At 40.5% G+C, this 17,652-nt stretch overlaps 1 protein-coding gene across 3 annotated transcripts in view; it reads left to right on the top strand.

Annotated features, from left to right (window-relative positions):
* Window positions 1-17,652, top strand: part of trpm3 (transient receptor potential cation channel, subfamily M, member 3) — a 101,944-nt gene that overhangs the window by 37,844 nt on the left and 46,448 nt on the right. For all 3 annotated transcript variants that reach the window (XM_028413350.1, XM_028413351.1, XM_028413352.1), the window contains exon 2: window positions 17,214-17,293. In XM_028413350.1, the coding sequence (XP_028269151.1) occupies window positions 17,214-17,293 (80 nt within the window). The remainder of the gene's footprint in view (window positions 1-17,213; window positions 17,294-17,652) is intronic.

Genomic DNA, 17,652 nt, shown 5'->3' on the forward strand with positions numbered 1-17,652 from the left:
CAGACACTCCATTAACAGTGATAGAGATAGATGGAGAGAGACCAGAGACAGAAGAAAGGAAGTATATGTGTCTTTTCTCATTTCCCCCCTAAAAAAAGCTGCCTTTGAAGGCATCGTTAGCCGACACAAAGTCGATAAAGCTGCAAATCCACCCAGAGATGTGAATATTGCCACAAGACTTTGGCCTGCCTGACAGTTCACAACATATTTTATGTTTCATTTGAGTGGTTTTCATCTTTTCTTATTATATGTAGCCTACAGGACACGAACACACACACAAACAGCAATAAGGATTCATAATAGAGCTAATGAATTCCATTTGCATCATAATTATAGTTCTGTTGTTTGTTCAGATGTGACTGATACTGCCAATGCTGTGACAAATCTGGCTACAAGGTTCCAAAGACTAACTCCTAATTTTAGTGTCAATTAAAACGGGTCTCATAAACATGATGCCATTCTGTGGCATACACACAACACATGTGGACAACCACATGACAAATGTTTTACAGGCTATCAGTGTGGATCTGTTGAGTTTTTTTTTGTTGCTATACTGATGCATTTTCTAGGACAATAATGTAAAGTTGGTGCTGAAGTAAGGTCATGTGTGTGGGAGAGGGAGTTATGAAAGCGGTGTATTTATACAAAGTTAGAGGGTTGTGTCTTATATCGTCTCTTTTCCTGTAAAAATAAAATGTGAAGGCTACTAAAAGCCTAATTGCTGCTTGTGAAAAAGATTTAACATCAGGAATCCATGTTAGAAATAAAAAATAATGATTAAAATATACATAATGGGAACAAAAATACTTATTTTTTTCAGTGTCTGTACCATTTGAAACAAAAGAGACTTTAGATACATTGAATTACCAATGTTGGGTCTATTAAATAATGGATTTCAGATTTCATTAAAAAATAATGCTTTACTTATTTATTCCCCTGTTGTACTTGTTACATTATTTTTGCATTATTGTGCAACATCACCTGAGATTTGGTGTCATGTCAAATCTCATTTTAGTCCTATTCACAGTATAGTTGTGGAAAGGTGAAGAATTCTGACCTGTTCGTCTCTGTATTTGTTACCTGAAAGTGAAGCTTTGGTTTCTTGTTTGTGTTGAGATGCCTTCAGCTCAAGCATCACTTTGAATCTGGGCTCTTAAGTTTGTGTTATAATGCTGCCACTGCAGCTGCTTGATGAGACTTGATGTTGCGTTCACAGCGACAGGTAGCTGTGTGTGTGTCTGGCCTGGGCACAGTTTCCACTTTTCAACCTTTTGAAGCGCATGGCTCAATCACACTGAAGTTTTAGATAGAATCAGAGGATAGAAGAATTTGTGATGACTGAATTTAGGAACATGTTACAATACTGTGTTGGAGAAAAATTTCTTTGATGCATTCATTTGTAACATTGATTTAAACCTCTTGACATGAAAGACATGAGAATAAAACTAGTTTCAGTTTTTCATTTTTACATTCTTGTGAACTTCTTCATGTCGACGTCCTTAGATGGTTTTGTATTTAAAGTGTAGGTGGGACAAATCATTTTAATGAGCCTTGCTATTCTTGGTCCTCCCACGCCCTGTATTTCAGGCCAAAGTTCATCTTGATTTAGCTGACAGGCTCTTGTCGTGTGTGTGTGTGGGAAAGGCTGAACACAGGGTGATCGGTTCGCTGGTTCACAGTGTATGCTAGACTGAGCTTCTGAACTTACTAGTAGAAGCTGATGTTCTTAAATGAAACATGTGTCACAGCAAGGCAGATAAGAGAAAAAGTAAAATAACCCTGATAGATCTTAAAGACCTCAGTGTGGGCAGGAACTGCTGGTTTGGAAGTAGCTGCCGCAGCCTGTTGGGTGCTGCACATGTGCAGCAGTGCTATTTAATAATCCATGTTTTTCAGCTAGTTCTTTAGATCACAGCTGAATGTCCAGTGCTATATGTGTCCAATAGCTGTTGGATCCACAGGTGTTTAAGCTGCCGCTCCTCCCTGTAGGTCAATAGAGCTTAACTGCCCTCCTGGCTTGGCAAAACACTATCCTGACTTAAAGGAGTCTGGATTAGTGCCACAGATCTGCCAAAGAGTTCACCTGGAGTATCACCTGGAGATACATGAAGCACAAAGCTACCGGGTCATTACTCATCTTTCCTTCAGTGACAGTAAGAGAGCGGACATCTCACTGTGACAATCCTGCCTTAGATTCCTGAGATATATCCATCACATCTCTGAACTCAGGGACACCTCTGTTAGCTCCAGGTCAGCGGCTCTTATCCTCTCTATCAGTTGCCTCTTTAGACACAGCTGTGGTGCCACAGGTGTGTCTTCTGAAGGCCCCTCCACCATAAACATACATTATGTCAGCAATAAACAATGTTGTGTAATGTTTTAACTGATTACATAAGTGTACCGCAGTTTGTCACACATTTTCTTTCCAGCTATTTCGAACAATATGCTAGAAGGTAAACCTGTTTCTCTGTGCAGCTGTAGATTAAATATACTGGATTTGTTTTGTTTGTTTTTTTTTTTTTTAATCTCATAAAGTATATATGGCTTTAGAGACGTTCATGTTGGGAGAAAAACCGCAGAGCACTCTTGCCAAATGTGAACAATAAAACAGAAAATATATAATACTACAGAAAATCAATCTTTTTATATTCAGGCATTCTTGTTTCTGCTTTCTCCTCCCGCAGGCCCAATACAAGTTCCTCATCTCATCCTTCTCCTCCTCATTATTATTATTATTATTATTATTGTTGCACATCTGGCCTACTGCTAGCCTCTCTCTTGTGCCCGGTGCTCAGGCCCAAACAGTGATCACCCTTCAGGGTGTCTCTTGACAAGTACTCATGCGCTTAAGGTTTCCTCTGAACACAGAACAAGCTGTTTGTGTTGGCATGATCAAGTTTGACCTGTTCTCATTGTTTACACAAACAGAATGACAAACCAAATTTAACTCTTTGCTGATGAGTGGTGGTGAGAACAGAAGAGATAGAGAGCACAGATGAAGGTTTATGTGACATCGTGGTCACAAGGTGAGACTAGAAAGCTTAAGTAGTACTATGGTAGTGATGCCCTTGGGGTCAAAACTGCACACATCACTACAGCTCTTAATTCATTCTGAATTCACAACCTGCCTGCTGGCAAAATATCAGATCATCCTCTGCTGAAGCACTGCTGGCAGCTTCAGTGACAACCTCTCCAGTCTGCCTGACTGAGGTCATTCTAGCCTGCTCTATCACACCCAGAGAAACATCCTGACAAAGCAAGCACAGAATGTAGAAAGACACACAGAGATAAAGCTGTTTTCCTGGGGTTTTTCAGCATGTCTTTTGGCAGATCCCCTCCTACTGATATTAAAAATGTTTTGAAGTAAAGTTCCTAGAAAGAGCTTGAAGCACAGTAGCTTATACTTTTTGTTGTAGTCTGCCTGAAATGGGAAGAAGACATGCACTAAGGGAGACAAACAGTAAGAGCTGTGTACAGTATGTGCTGCTGAGTCAGTCTTGATTTATTGATCCTGGAGTGTTTTTATGCAGAATTTCTATAAATGCAACATGTGGTTCAGCTTTTATCAGACATGATATGACATGAAAATCCTGTATTTTGTGTGTATATTTGCAATATATTTTGTACTGCAAGTCTTTCAGACATTTAGTGCTCTCACTCACTTCCTGTGTCTGCTTAGGACTCTCCACAAACTGTCATTTACATAAAGCAAAATGCTGGGTTATAGAAGGGGTAATGTACACTCAGAGAGATATAGAGAGACTGGGAGGGACATTAGGATTAAGGCTCAGGTCTCAGTAAAGAGGTCTGAGTCAGCGTCACTTTGACTACGAATACATCTCTGTGCAACCACAGACAAAATCGGATTCACACAGACCAGTTTCTGGCTACAGGTCCTCTGCAGGAAAGTTGAGATGCTTCTGTCTCTTCATCTCTTCATGTATCACTGTGAGTTTGAGGAGAAGTAAATAGGATGTCTAAAACCCATCTGTGAAACATAAGATCTTCAGTTCCGTTGAATCAGTTTCAATATGTGAGTGTTTACTGATATACGTTTTCTTTTTTGTTTAGAAAAAAGGTCAGTTGTGACAGGCAGCTCACAACACAATGATATAGCTGTATGTACTCAGATCCTTTTGCACCTCTGACAGACAGCGCCATTACTCGTCTGACAGCTCAATCCTCACGTCGATAACAAATCACCCTACTGTGTGACTTCCAATGAGAAGAGCATGTCTCAGAAATGCCAGCATGCAGTAATTTGTCAAACTGTGATGCATAGACTGTATATAGTCAGAAAGCTTAACACGATAGTTTAAGACTGTTTAGCAAAAAGGCAAATGCTTTCCCCTGTAATAAGTAGTGAAGTTCGCTACTGAGCTAAACAAAAACTGGAGGGAGAAGTGAAAGTCCTTTCATTGTTTTGAGCTTGTCTCAGTCAAAGATGCAACAAACTTTGTTGTAGGTTTTTGTGCCAACAGCAAAATGCACTCAGACTATGCAGGATTTCAGAGCAGGACACAGCAGTAGGGAGACGTTAGGCAGATAAAATCTGTAAAAGCATGTTGCTGGATATATTTTGGAAGAGATGTTACCTATTTTCCACAGCTGATTCATCCTTATTTTGACCATTTACACACACACACATACAGCAATGTCAAGCTGCCACAGAGTGAGATGTTTGGTGCCTCCAGAGACTGTGTGGTAATAGAATATAATATGAAGGCCATGCTCAGAGAGGTGGAGACTGTTTCTATCACAGGCTCAAAAGTTAATAACTTGGATTTGATTGTAACAATAAATTTACAAAATTCTTCACAACTTCAGACCAATTATTAGTAGAAAGAAATGTTTCAAACATGTTCCTCTTCTCATGTCCTTTTCTCTTTTTGTTTGTACTCTTCTGTAAAAGAATAACAAGTAGAGCTGTGTCTCCATCATAATAATTGATGCTCTCTAAGATATTGCATGTAAGTTGAATGTTTTAACCTTTAATTTTGTGCGCCTGCTTCTGTGATGCTAATCAGTGTTGTTTAATAAATGCTACGACGCAGTGTGACAGGGAGCGTTGCTGCCAGGCTAGTCAAAACATCACATGACACACAGAATCATGCTTGATGGACAGAAGAACAGATAAACAGGAAAGGCTGGATGCATTCACCTTTAAGTTTTGATATTTGTGATTTTGTGTATGTATATATAGTTAGGAAGATGTCCACATTTATACAAGTGTGTGTGTGTGTGTATTTGTGGTAGAAAAGCGCTGATGCACATGGGCATGCTCCAGAGATCACCAGTTTTCCAGCTATGCCTGAGGGGGTTACAGAAGGGGGGGCACAGGAAGCAACGGAGGAGGGGGTGGGGGTGGGGGGAATCCTCCTAGTTTTTAGTATCCATGGTAACACCATCCTGCCCTGCCAGCATCTGTGTCAGTGGTGCTGAAATGGGCTGCATAGAGGTATGAGTCGGGATGAAGGGGGGAAGGGGAAATGAAAGAGTGGGAGAATTCAAAGACAGGAATCAGTAGGGAATTGAAAAGGTGTGAGAAAAACAAAAGTCAGATTAATGGAGATAATGGAAGAATTAAAATATTGCTAACAGTATGAGTTGCACCTGTTTGTTCATTGGACAACAATATATAATGCTCCTCACATCCCATGTTCCAACCCCTACACCCAAACACTCTGCTCCCTCTCTGGCAGCAAAGCCAACACTGGCATCATACATTTTGGCTGGAGGGGACAGGCTGTGACTTTTTCCTTCCTGTTTACTTATCAGTGGGTCCATTCTCTTTTCCTCTCAATAGCTGGAGTCTGATTAAGTTTTAGCAACCAGCCAAAACTGCGCATTGATCAAAAACAATGGATGTGGGAGGAGATCAATAATTCAATGCAGGATTTAATTTTAACACAGCAGAGGCTTGAATTTGTGTTGGTGTAATGAGAAGGTCTGGCTGCGCAATTGTATTTTTGTGTGTGTGTGTGTGTTGTGAAATAATACTGATGGCATGCCAGAAGAGGAAACTTGTCAGCTGTTCCCGCTGTGCTGAAAACAACAGGGAGACAGACAGAGAGTGAACGAAACGCAGAAATTGTGTTTGCATCGGTGTGTGTGTTGTATATTTGTGTGACAGCGCTATGTATGTGATTGTGATAAATGGATTTAGGCTGCTCATTTTTGCTTTGGCTCAGTCACCATAAATACAGATTTTATAGCTATGATCCATTCTACCCTTATGTTTTCAAAAAGAGATGCTGGATAGGAGAAATAATGTGTCTGTTTGGGCTGGTTGGACGCAGATGTTCTTAAAAGAAGTCTTTCTTCTGCCATTTTTTTTCTGTGTAGAACATTTGCATTAAATTTTTTATTTCTGACTATTGATCACAAGACTTTCTATTGATGATTGAGTGGAAGAAGAAGAAGAAGAAGAAAAAGCTTCTTTGCCTCACAATGTATCTGTCTGATTTCAGAGTTTTTTAGAAAGCCAGTTGAAATGTCAGAGGACGCTGTGCTTCCTCACAGCCAGAGTGTGAGTCTCACTATTAGAACCACTTTTAAATCTCTTTGTGACCACCGCGCCACTTGTGATATTAAAAATGAATCATCGGCCATGTACACTTAAACTGAGAGATACATTTGTCATAAGTGGATGAAAGAGACGAGAAAGAGTGAGAACTTGTGAGGCCAAAGTGAGACGTGGGGGATGCAAACAGGCACCCGGTCAATATGTGCCCGCAGATCATTTTTGTTTGATTCAGCTGTATGTTCCTTCTTTTTCTATGCTTTATACGCACACACATTTTTAAAGTCTCTGTCAGCTAGAATGTAGTGGACACACAAGAAGCAATTTCACAACTGATGGTCTGAACCGCCGCAGCACCTGAAACTTCATCACAGTTCTGGTCTGCTACGCACACAACATAGCACACTGAAGAGCAACAGCTCTTGTTTGGGCCTTGAATGTGACACTTCATAACAATGGCAGGGACGTGCAGAGTGCCCAAGTATTGCCAGTTGTCTGGTAAACAGCAAATCACTGTGTGTTGTACGGCAGGATCGACAGAGTTTAGAGCCAAACAGCAGAGAAAGACCAGAAGCAGCTAATATGTGAGCTGTCACATTTCACAGGTAACATTTTTTAGTGCATGGTCTTTGACCTATCATCATAGAGTTAAATTGTACCTTACACTAGACATTTTATGAGGCAACTGGTGACACATAATACTTAATAAAAACCTGCAGTCTTTCTGATCAAACTGTGATTAAAGTATTCAAGGAAAGATTAAACAGACTCACTGGCTGAGCCAACCCTGGGCCCTCTACAACAACTGTCAAATCAGAGCTCAGCAAGGGAATTATGTAGCTGTTTGTTGTGAACATGGCACCTTAAAATAAGCCAGAAATAGTGACAAAGCTCTGACACAAGACAGCTGTCCCATGCCATAAATCAAAAGTAAAGACAACATATAAATGAGCTCCTAACACACATGGTTAGGCAAACACATCATGATTCAACATGGCTATCCAACACAATACCAACCAACACAATTACAAACATGCTTCTTTACCGTCTTTCTTACTTCTTGCTTCGACTGTTTTAAAGCTCGCCATAATTTCTCTGAAGCTATACCCTACGTGTCAATCAAACTCAAAGCATGACATGTGATCATTAGACAGGCTGCTGTTAACTGGCTGATTGAAGTGCTTGTCATTCACTGTCGCTTTCTCTCTTTCATCACTCCCCCTCTCTGCTCATGGCTTAGTTCTTCTGATGTTAAGTTTCTCTTTTCTGCCCTCACACACACACAGACAAATGCAGCTTACCTCACCTTCCTGTCAGTTTACCGCTGCTCTCCTCTCTCTGTAAGACCAACATTTGTACAGACTTTCTGTCATGGGGGGTTTTAAAATCCCAACCCTGCTTACCTTGCCTTAAATCACTCCTAGTTTTCCTTTTTTTTTTCTATTTTCGGTCATGTCAACTTCATTTCACGTACTACCTCCTCCCTTTATACCTTGTGTGTTTGTCATATGGCACTTTGACCTCACACAAACTCACTGATGCAGCAGTATGTCTTCCCACTGAAGAGTGCCTTCACCTTTCTCTTACCTTGTCTCTTACCTTGTCTCTCTGTACTTCTCACCTTCTCCTCTCTCTACATAACCCCTTCCTTCCTCATCATCTACTCCCATGCACCCCCTTTATCAATGTCCCCCAAAGTGTGAACCTGTATCCCCTCTTTCCCCCCCTCTGTCACAGACAGAATGGCCATGCCAGTGTTGATTAGAGCCTGCATGGCCAGATGCTCAGCTAGGCTTAGTAGAGGCCTGTGGGAAAGAGAGCTGCTTATTCTAGCCTCAGGAGATGGATTGAAAACGACGGGAGCTAAAACAAGCAAGCATTCTCTCATTACACTCACACACTAAACACACACTGAACACACACTGAACACACACTAAACATGCACACGGGAAATAACACACAACAGTCTATTGAAGAAGAAAACAAATGCACGTTGTGAAAACAGTTTTTCTCCTTATGCATTTTGTATTTTCGAGGCAGTGTATTTAATTATAAGGTGAGGATTTCTTGTCAGAGGAACACTGCAGCATACACAGAGGAGCAGATGTAAGCGGTTTTATTTGATTTATTCATTGTTTCTATTTGATGACCCTGATGTCCTGCATGCATTATCATAAGAAGAGCAAGTCTGTGCAAATTTACAACACCCATCTTCAAAGGTATAAATGAAAATATACAGATAATAACAACAACAACAACAATACAATAATAATAATAATAATAATAATAATAATAATAATAATAATAATAATAATAATAATAATAATAATAATAATAATGGTTAGTGGGTCATCCTTGTCACATTGCTGTTGGACTACCTTTCTCTCCTCTTCACCGCTCTCACATAACTTGACTACTATTTATTTTCACGGTGCACTCTAATTTACATTTACTTCCTGGGAACATGCTTCGAAGCAGCACAGTGCATTCAGGTCTATTTCACAGAAAGCCATTAATATATGAACTGTAGAGGGGTGATTTATGTTATTGTGGAGGTATTTTGGATTTCAATTAAATGTTATATAAATCAAACAGAGCACAGAGCTGAATGAAATAGAAATGCCACTTTAAGGTTTTACTATCTACACTCTTATAGGACATTGTGTAGGTGCGGTGAAATTCATAAATCACATTTAAGTCACTCCATAAATTGGAGTGCAACCTGCTGTGGAGTCTTGTATCAGTGCAGCAGAAATCCCACTCTAGATCATGGCAATGAATCGTCAGACATGGATAACCTGTCACTGATCCGGTCGTTGAAGCTGTGAAAGATTACAGATCATCCAGTTACATTATGCAAACCCAAACAAGGGAGCTGGGTGTGTGAGTGTGTTCAGCAGGAAAGGCTGTTTTAAGATTGAAGGGCAGGTTTATAGCGCCTTATGTTACGCAGTCTTTCATCTCTTAAAACTAAAATTGCTCTTTAAATATTTATGCAGGCATCGCCTCCTTAAACCTGCTGCATTGGTTTCTTTGAAAGCAGCCGTTTCGAAGGAAATAGGAGACGATTTTCAAAGTAAAGTGCTTTGTTTGCTGTTTTTGGCAGATGGATGACAAATACAGACTTTTACATTTGCACTGAGAGAATTTGTGGAATGTGTTCAATTAAAACAAAATATCGCTGTGGGACTTAACAAATGGCAGGATTTAAATAAAGGCTCCATGTTTGTCTTTAGCGCTTATTAAGGTTTGAAATTTATTAATTTATTTTGGTTGTTTCATGGTTTTAATTGGACAATTTCAGAGAGCATGATGAAACTGGAGGCAATTCGCTCATGAGATGGAAGTCCTCCTCTCATATGAAGTCATATGGTTCTTATTATTTCTGTCAATGACACTTCTCTCTGAAAAGTCTGAGTATTGTATCTGGTTTAAAAGGGCTGCAAAACTTTGGTTAATTAAACTGCACTGGCCATCTTGTGTGGTGCAAAAATCATTCAATCTACTGGGCAGAAGAACAGCTGCTGGATAGAGGTGGGAAAAAGTGGACAGGATTGAGTTTTTTTTCTCTCTCTCTCTTTAATATTACACACAGGAAGAAACTTTCATCCTGGTTATCTTGTGGTGGAGGAAAAGCTTTCACTGGGGCAGCTTCCCCCTGTCTTTCAGACCTGCTGTTCAGGAAGCTGGTTTGGACCAGAGCTCAGCCTTTGGTGCCCACTTTGCACTAGCAGATAGACAGAAAGCATCCACACTACTGAATAACTACTGAGTAACTGGGTCAAAATAAGCACAGCTGCCCATTCTGACCAATGGGACACACACACACACACACTTGCTATTTTTTCAGCTTCTGTTACCCTTCAAACTGCTAAAGTAGTGGAAAGCTTATATGGTGTGTGCATGTGTGTCAGAGAAAGACTTTGCATGTGTGTGTGTGTCCATACTGATGCATGCTGGCTGCCTTCCAGGAAGATAAATCCAGTGTTTGCTTTGTGTGGTGTGCTCAGGTCAGCGAATGCTGCTCCAGGTTCCTCTCCTTGACAAGATTGCATTTAAAGGCAATGACCGCATCCTTAATGCAAGCAGTGACTACACAAAGACGAAACCGGTCTTCACGGGTCTGGATCAAGTCACAGCCTAGTGCTGTTTACAAAAGCATTGACTCGTCAAAGATCCAAGCTATCTCGTGAAGGTCATTGTGAGTAATATCACCTATCTGTGGGATTAGTTATGGTGTGCATTGTTTGCAATGGTTAAATGGGGGTTTAAAGGAACTGGATAGAAGAGACAGGAGGAGGAGAGAGAGCAGGAACAGGGAGAGACATTCAGTGACTCTAAATACACGAGTGTGATTGAGATGGAAGGTGAAATGGCTTTGCTGAATCTATTTAGTGCTGTACAGTTCAGAGTGAGGGTTCTTCCCTGCAGACCAATAACGTGTTTCTTTTTGGAACATTTTCTTTGATTAAAATGAACTCAGCTCGGCCGGTGGTTCATTAAAACAATGCTGCCATTTAAACCTAATTTATCTCAAATACACATAACATGAGCCACAGAATGTGGAAAAATGGTGTTTTTCCAACATACAATACAGATGATGAATGTTGCTCATGACCTTATGACCTTATTTATTTTCTTTTTTTTTTGTTCCACGTTAAAAACACTGGTGTGAAGATTAAACAGACCATCCACTAATCCCGATCACAAGACAACCCAACTGTAAATGCGAACATGCCAGGGTGATCTCTCTCCAACTGTGTCACATATGGACACACAGTCAGGGTCTGAAAGCATTGCATATATGAATCTGAATGAAGCATGCTGGTGTTTCTGTCCTATAGTCTTTAATGGAAGTCCTTTAGCAACAGGAATAGACACCATGAAACCGGGCTTTTTGCTTGGTGATACTTCCAATCTTTTTTATTTTGACATGATAGAATACTGTCGTTTCTACATTTAACGTGTTCAGTCTAAAGTCCTTATGGATTTCATCAGTGCATAAAAACATCTCATTCATTCCCAGTATGCTGGATGAGAGGAGACATAACAAATGATCTGCTGCTCAGCTTATCCATCAGATGGACAATTTGAATAGAGGACACCAGGTCCATTAGAGGCTTATTATGGAGAAACGTTCTTCATCTGCCTGAGTGAATGCTACTTAGTGTCAACAAAAGCAGCAGACATTGAGTTTTAATTTTATTACCTGAAGATGCTATTGATCATTAACTGCTATTGTCACTGTGCAATGTTGATGGAATCTAAATCAGAAAATAAGAAGACGATAGATGTGCTATTTTAGTTTATTAAAAAGAGTTTCCTAATTTTAATTGAATTCATAGATTTGTATGTGTGCAGAAGTTGACTGCAATTAACCCAGTGTTGTCTACATAATCCTGCTGCGGAGGACACAGATTATTTAATTTAATCCAGTTTAAATGCATTTATAAAAAAAATCCAAAATTACTTCAAGGCATTTCACAGAAACCCAGAGAGCAAGAGTTAAAGCAACAGTGGCATAAAACATACTCCTTTTAACACTTCAAAACCTTGAGCAGAACATGACATGAACAGAACTCAAGGCTGTTTGTTCCAGCTGAGATTGACAGTATAAAAAGTGACACTTTTAAGAAGACATTTTTGCAGTATTGTTATTGTTTTTTTCCCCCCTGTGTGGGAGGTAGGTTTTTTGCAAAAATGTTTTTTACCATGTGTTTTATCACAGCCACTGGACCAAATATGCATATATACACTAGCCTATCTATTTCTCACAACATTCAGGCAAATGTTTTTGGTTGCTACTATTAGAATAGGCCATAATGATACATATTTTGTTTGAGTGCAACAATTTTCACCTGTGTTCTCTTGCAGTGTGCTGGTCATTAATTCCTTCCTTTGTTTGCTTTAGCAGGCATGAATGAATGAATGAATGTTTAGTGTGTGTAAGCTTATGTATGAGTGTGATTGTGTGTGTGTGTGTGCCTGTGTAAGTCCCTTCGTGGCAAGTTTGAAAGAAAATATGACCTTGCTGCTTCCTCACATGTGTGTGTGTCTGTGTGTGTGTAAGGTTTACTAGATGCTCACACACCTGCCTCCGTTGCCTCGCAGCATATGGATGGTTTGGACTCAGGTGCACTCCTTGAAGCATTCTGAGCCTGTCATGACACTGAATACATTAGGATTGTATTTACACCAGGTCCAGAGAAGCAGTTTCTCATGTGTTTGCTTTTGTGTGCAGGTTTTTTTTAACATTAAGTAAGATTACTTTTTCTGTAAAGTATATCTTGTGTTTCCTCATATTGGTGCACTTTTGTATTGTTAGACCTCATTTAGTTCAGATTACAGTCTTATGTGCCCAGTTTCCCCGCTGCTCCTGGTAATTAAACATGGTCCGTATTATCTACACGCCTGTTAATCCTCTTGATGAAAACAGGTAGGAGAAACACAGCGGGACAACTGCAAGTGCAATGGAAAAACACATGCACACATAAGTGTGTGTGTGTGTGTTATTTAGGACAAAATAAGGATGGAGAAGAGGCCAGACAAATGTCATGTTCCTCCACCTAATAGGCTCTCTTGCCATTCTGCCTCCCCCATCAGTGTTGATCTCTGACAGAAAAGCAGTGGAATCCAATGACACACACACACCAACGTTAATTTGAAGCTAAAACAGATGTTGGATAAAACTGGAGGACATAGTTCTCTGAGCTTGCAACTTCTTGTAAAAAGTGTGGACGTCTAAATTTTAGGAGAGATTCAACACTATCTGAAAATAAATTGTTAGCTTCGTCAGGAGGTGAGTTTTTTTGTGGTGTGGGCTGGGAGTGGGGAGGAGACTGTGAAACACTAGCTGAATACACAACTATACACAAGTATGAATTCACATCAACACACACACACACTCACACACACATTCCATCAGTGCTGCAAGTCCCAGAGATCAGTGGTCACTGGGCAGAGGGGTGGCTCTGATCAGGTTATCAGTCATGACTCTAACACTAAAATCAACACATTCTATGAAGGAAAGACCACATTGCACCTCAATACACAAAGCAGGTGAGTCAAAAAAACAGACTTACATGCTTTACAGTGACCTTGAGACTTTGTAACATTGCTTATGTGTGTTTGGTACTGCCTCTCAGATTTCTTCAGTATCTTTCTGTTTGTAAAAATCCCTTTCTGCCTTCACATTCTGCAGTTTTGTATTTACTAAATAATTTACAGACTGAAAAAACGATTCTGTGTTTAATATGATGGCGCACTCACTGACAGTGTCTCAGTATGGTCTGAATATCTATTCACATTTCCATTAGTCATTTTTTCTTCTATTTATTTAATTTTCTGATGGATAATCAGGTGAAAAGGTAGAAGCACTGATGTGTTTGATCATTACAAATGTGCCATAGGAGGGCTATTTTTTTGCGATGTGGACTAATCTTGAGCTTGATTTCATCATGTCTTTCATCACTGACTACTGACTTATTGTTTAAAAATGTACAAAGTCTCTGGGTTTCTATTGTCATTCTTAATGCAGTAGAATCAAAGTGAACCTCAGAAGGAAGCAGCTATTAATTTTCCTTTCACTTTCACCTCTTAACTGGCAGAGGAGAAGATGCAAAGTGGCACAAGCGGTAAGGTGAAGCCAATTTATTTAATGGTAAAACATGGCCTATATTAAATTTCCACAGGCTCTCCATATGCTCACCTGTGTGATCATATACAGGCTGAGTCATTGCTGTTGGTTAACAGGAACAGAGGAGAGGACAGAAAAAGGGGAAAGGAAACGGGACAGAACAGAGAGATTAGGCTGTTGATTGGATATGGTTCTCAATTCAGCTCCCTGCCAGTGCCAATAACAAAAAGGAGATACAATAGTAACAGAGGGGGATGAGAGGACAGGGGGACAAGAGTGGCGGTGGCTTAGGCTGAGTGTAATGGAGTCAAGACCCCTAACGGGCTGTCAGATGCTGCTCACTTGCTGCACAATCACACCACACCACACACACACACACACATACGAGCATAAGAATCAATTGCCAGTTTTGCCAGACAGCTGCTGTGTTTGTGTGCATGTGAGTGTGCCTCAGTGATAAATCTTAATTACACAATGGAGTGCAGGCCACGTGCCATCTCATTATATCATGTCAAATCTCATAAGCAACACTACAGAGTGTGAGAGGAAGAGCCTGAGATGAGATGAGTATGAGGCAGAGAGAGGGGGAAATGTGTAGATCCTACGCAAAGCAAAAAGAAGGAGACGATTGGAAGGAAATTGTCTGGATGCTGTTTGGTCCCTATTTTAGAGACCCAAGCCTTTTCTGTGTTGCAATACTGATTTTGCTGTCAATAGTAGTCACATCTAACTTCTGGCCTTTAAACCATTGAACTACTATGGATCTATTTTGTGCGAGGAGCTGCTGGCGGATGAATACACAGTTTTAGCATGTCAGAGAAAGAATGGGGCTGGGGGTGTAGTTGTGGCCTGCTGAGTCATCGTGGCCAGGGTGATGTGTAAAAGCAGTCCCCTCTGCCCCCCCAGAGTAATGGTTAATCGTGGGAAGTCTGGTGTTAGGGTAAGTGTGCCTGTGTGCAGGCCCAGCCTGATTGTGGACAGTTGCGGTGGGTTTTGGCGTGCCTTGGTGTGACAGGGCCAGTCAGGCGGATGGGGCGTGTGTTGTTGTAGCTGTGACAGTGGGGAAAGCCCTGTACAAGCAGCTCTCAGTTTTGCTGGCTGGGAGAAGAGCTGGGGCAGCTCTCCCAGAGCAAAAAGCCGAAAAAAAGCTCTGTCCTTTTGTTTTCACGCCTGTTGTGCTCCCCTCTGCTGTGGGTTTGGGAGTCTGGTCTGTGTGCCCTCTGTAATTGTCTGTGGATGTCCCGTTGTGGTATTTAGTCCTATACTGGACCTCTGGTGTCGTCCAAAAAAATCTTTGCCCGGACACTTCCTGGAATGGCAGTGCCAACCCAGGAAGTGTCACTTTTAAACCACAAAGTGGCGGAAATTCATGTCAACTATAAAGGAGAATTTGACAAATTTTGACGAACATTGAAAAACCCAATATATTGATCCCTAATCTACACAGAAATAATGACAGAAACAGGACCTGGTATGATACAGGTCCCCTTGGCAGTAGAGAAAGGGTTTTTCTCTACTTTTTGTTGACATTGAGTAAACTACAGTGTGCTGTGAATGAGCTACTAGCTGTTTTACTAGCATTTATAATCCCTTTTATTTTTGAGCTACCTACCCCCCATGTGAAATGTTGCTACTACCACTTATTTAGTATGTGCTGCTAACTGGCTGACCAAACCAAAAATGAAAACAGCTGATTTTTAATGGAATATCTACATAGGTGTACAGAGGCCCATTTGCAGCAACCATCACTCCTGTGTTCTAATGGTACATTGTGTCGGCTAATCGTATTAACAGGCTAATCGATGATTAGAAAGCCCTTGTGCAATTATGTTAGCACAGCTGAAACTGTTGATTAGAGAAGCTATAAAACTGGCCTGACTGACCCCAAACCTTTGGCTGGTAGTGTGTGTGTATACATATAGGTATATATACGTATACATATATACCTTTTACAAATAAAATGGTCTTAGTCAAATCAGAGACTAAACCTCTAGAGAAAGCACCTGAGCTGGAGCGGCAGGGAAAAACTGTCTTTATAAGAGAAGTCGAAACCTAAATACTGCTGTGATCATATCAGTATGAAAAACAGTCCTGTTCTTTGTTACTATTGGTGTCAGATAAGATTTAGTTATATTCAGGTGTTTATGCCACTTTGTGACATTTCATGCTTGTTTGCAGTTATCTAGTGTAAAAATGTAACAATAACATTGATGTAAACTCCACCAGAGACTGTTCAGTGCTGTCACATCTCTGTGGCTGCTGATGGAGCTCACATGGTCACGATAAATTTCTCTTTAACTTAACAAGCAGTCTCATTTTTCTTATTTGCACAATATATAGTATATATATGGGCCATGGCTCAGCTCCTTTCTTTATTAACTCTAAAGAGGGTGTAGGAATATGCTCTATGGATCACTGTTTGTATCAGAATGAATGTATGAGATGCAACATCCACACAGACTTGTATTAGTGTCTAATCCTGTGTTGCCTGTATATCCTGTATAGATACATAGTGTATTTCTGGTCATGTCTGTAGAAGTATAATTGGCTTCAGTCTGTCACTCAGACCTGCAGCAGATGTGACTGCAGAGCATCACAGTCTCCCAAATGCACTGTATTACTGCATATGACACAGAGCACATATAGAACATACATGATGTTTGGCACACACATACGCACACACACACACACACACTTCACTGGCTGCACATTTGAGTATCTAAGGACTAGAACTCTGACATAATTTACTGCCTCACTGCATTTAACATCCACGTTCTGTCTCCCAGCTCCTCACCTCATCTGGTTTGTACTGGAGTCACTGAATAACATTAAACATTTCTGTCAGTGTGTCTTCATCTTCTGAATTATGTGTGAGGGTTTTGTGTATCTACTTTGTGTTTCTGCTGTGGCTTCAAAATTAAAATTAAAATATGTGACTTGTTTGATCTCATTTGTCATCAACCCAAAAATGGACGTCTGCCCTTGAATCAGGCCACACCTCCATCATTTGACAAATACTGACCGAGTCTTTTTTTTTTTTTTTTATTCCTGCAGGCACAGAAATCGTGGATAGAAAGAGCATTCAGCAAGAGAGAATGTGTTCATATCATAGTGAGCGCCAAAGACCCCCATAGGTGAGTACAAATGTGTGACAATGAGTACAATGAGTTTGTTTGCTAGATTATTTGCTGTTAGAGCCACACAACCGTAATGATGTGATAACCCTTCACTGAAATACAGAGGTACAACAGATAAGGATTCACCACTGACCTTTTAAAGCATGCCTCTGAGTAATGTCACATTGGCCCCATATTTGCATCCCAGGTGGGTGTTCTGCTCTAACAAGCTGGATGTTAAAACCACAAATTGCAAGTTTAGCTGCATTAGAGTCAGTTGTGGAATTTGGATCCATACCAGTACAATTGACTGTGATGGTGATGTGTTGTCTGGCACAAAAACACAGATGAAGACCCAATTTCCCTTCCCTTTAATG

The sequence above is a fragment of the Parambassis ranga genome, chromosome 9 (genome assembly GCF_900634625.1).
Source record: "Parambassis ranga chromosome 9, fParRan2.1, whole genome shotgun sequence".
Classification (NCBI taxonomy): Eukaryota; Metazoa; Chordata; class Actinopteri; family Ambassidae; genus Parambassis; species Parambassis ranga.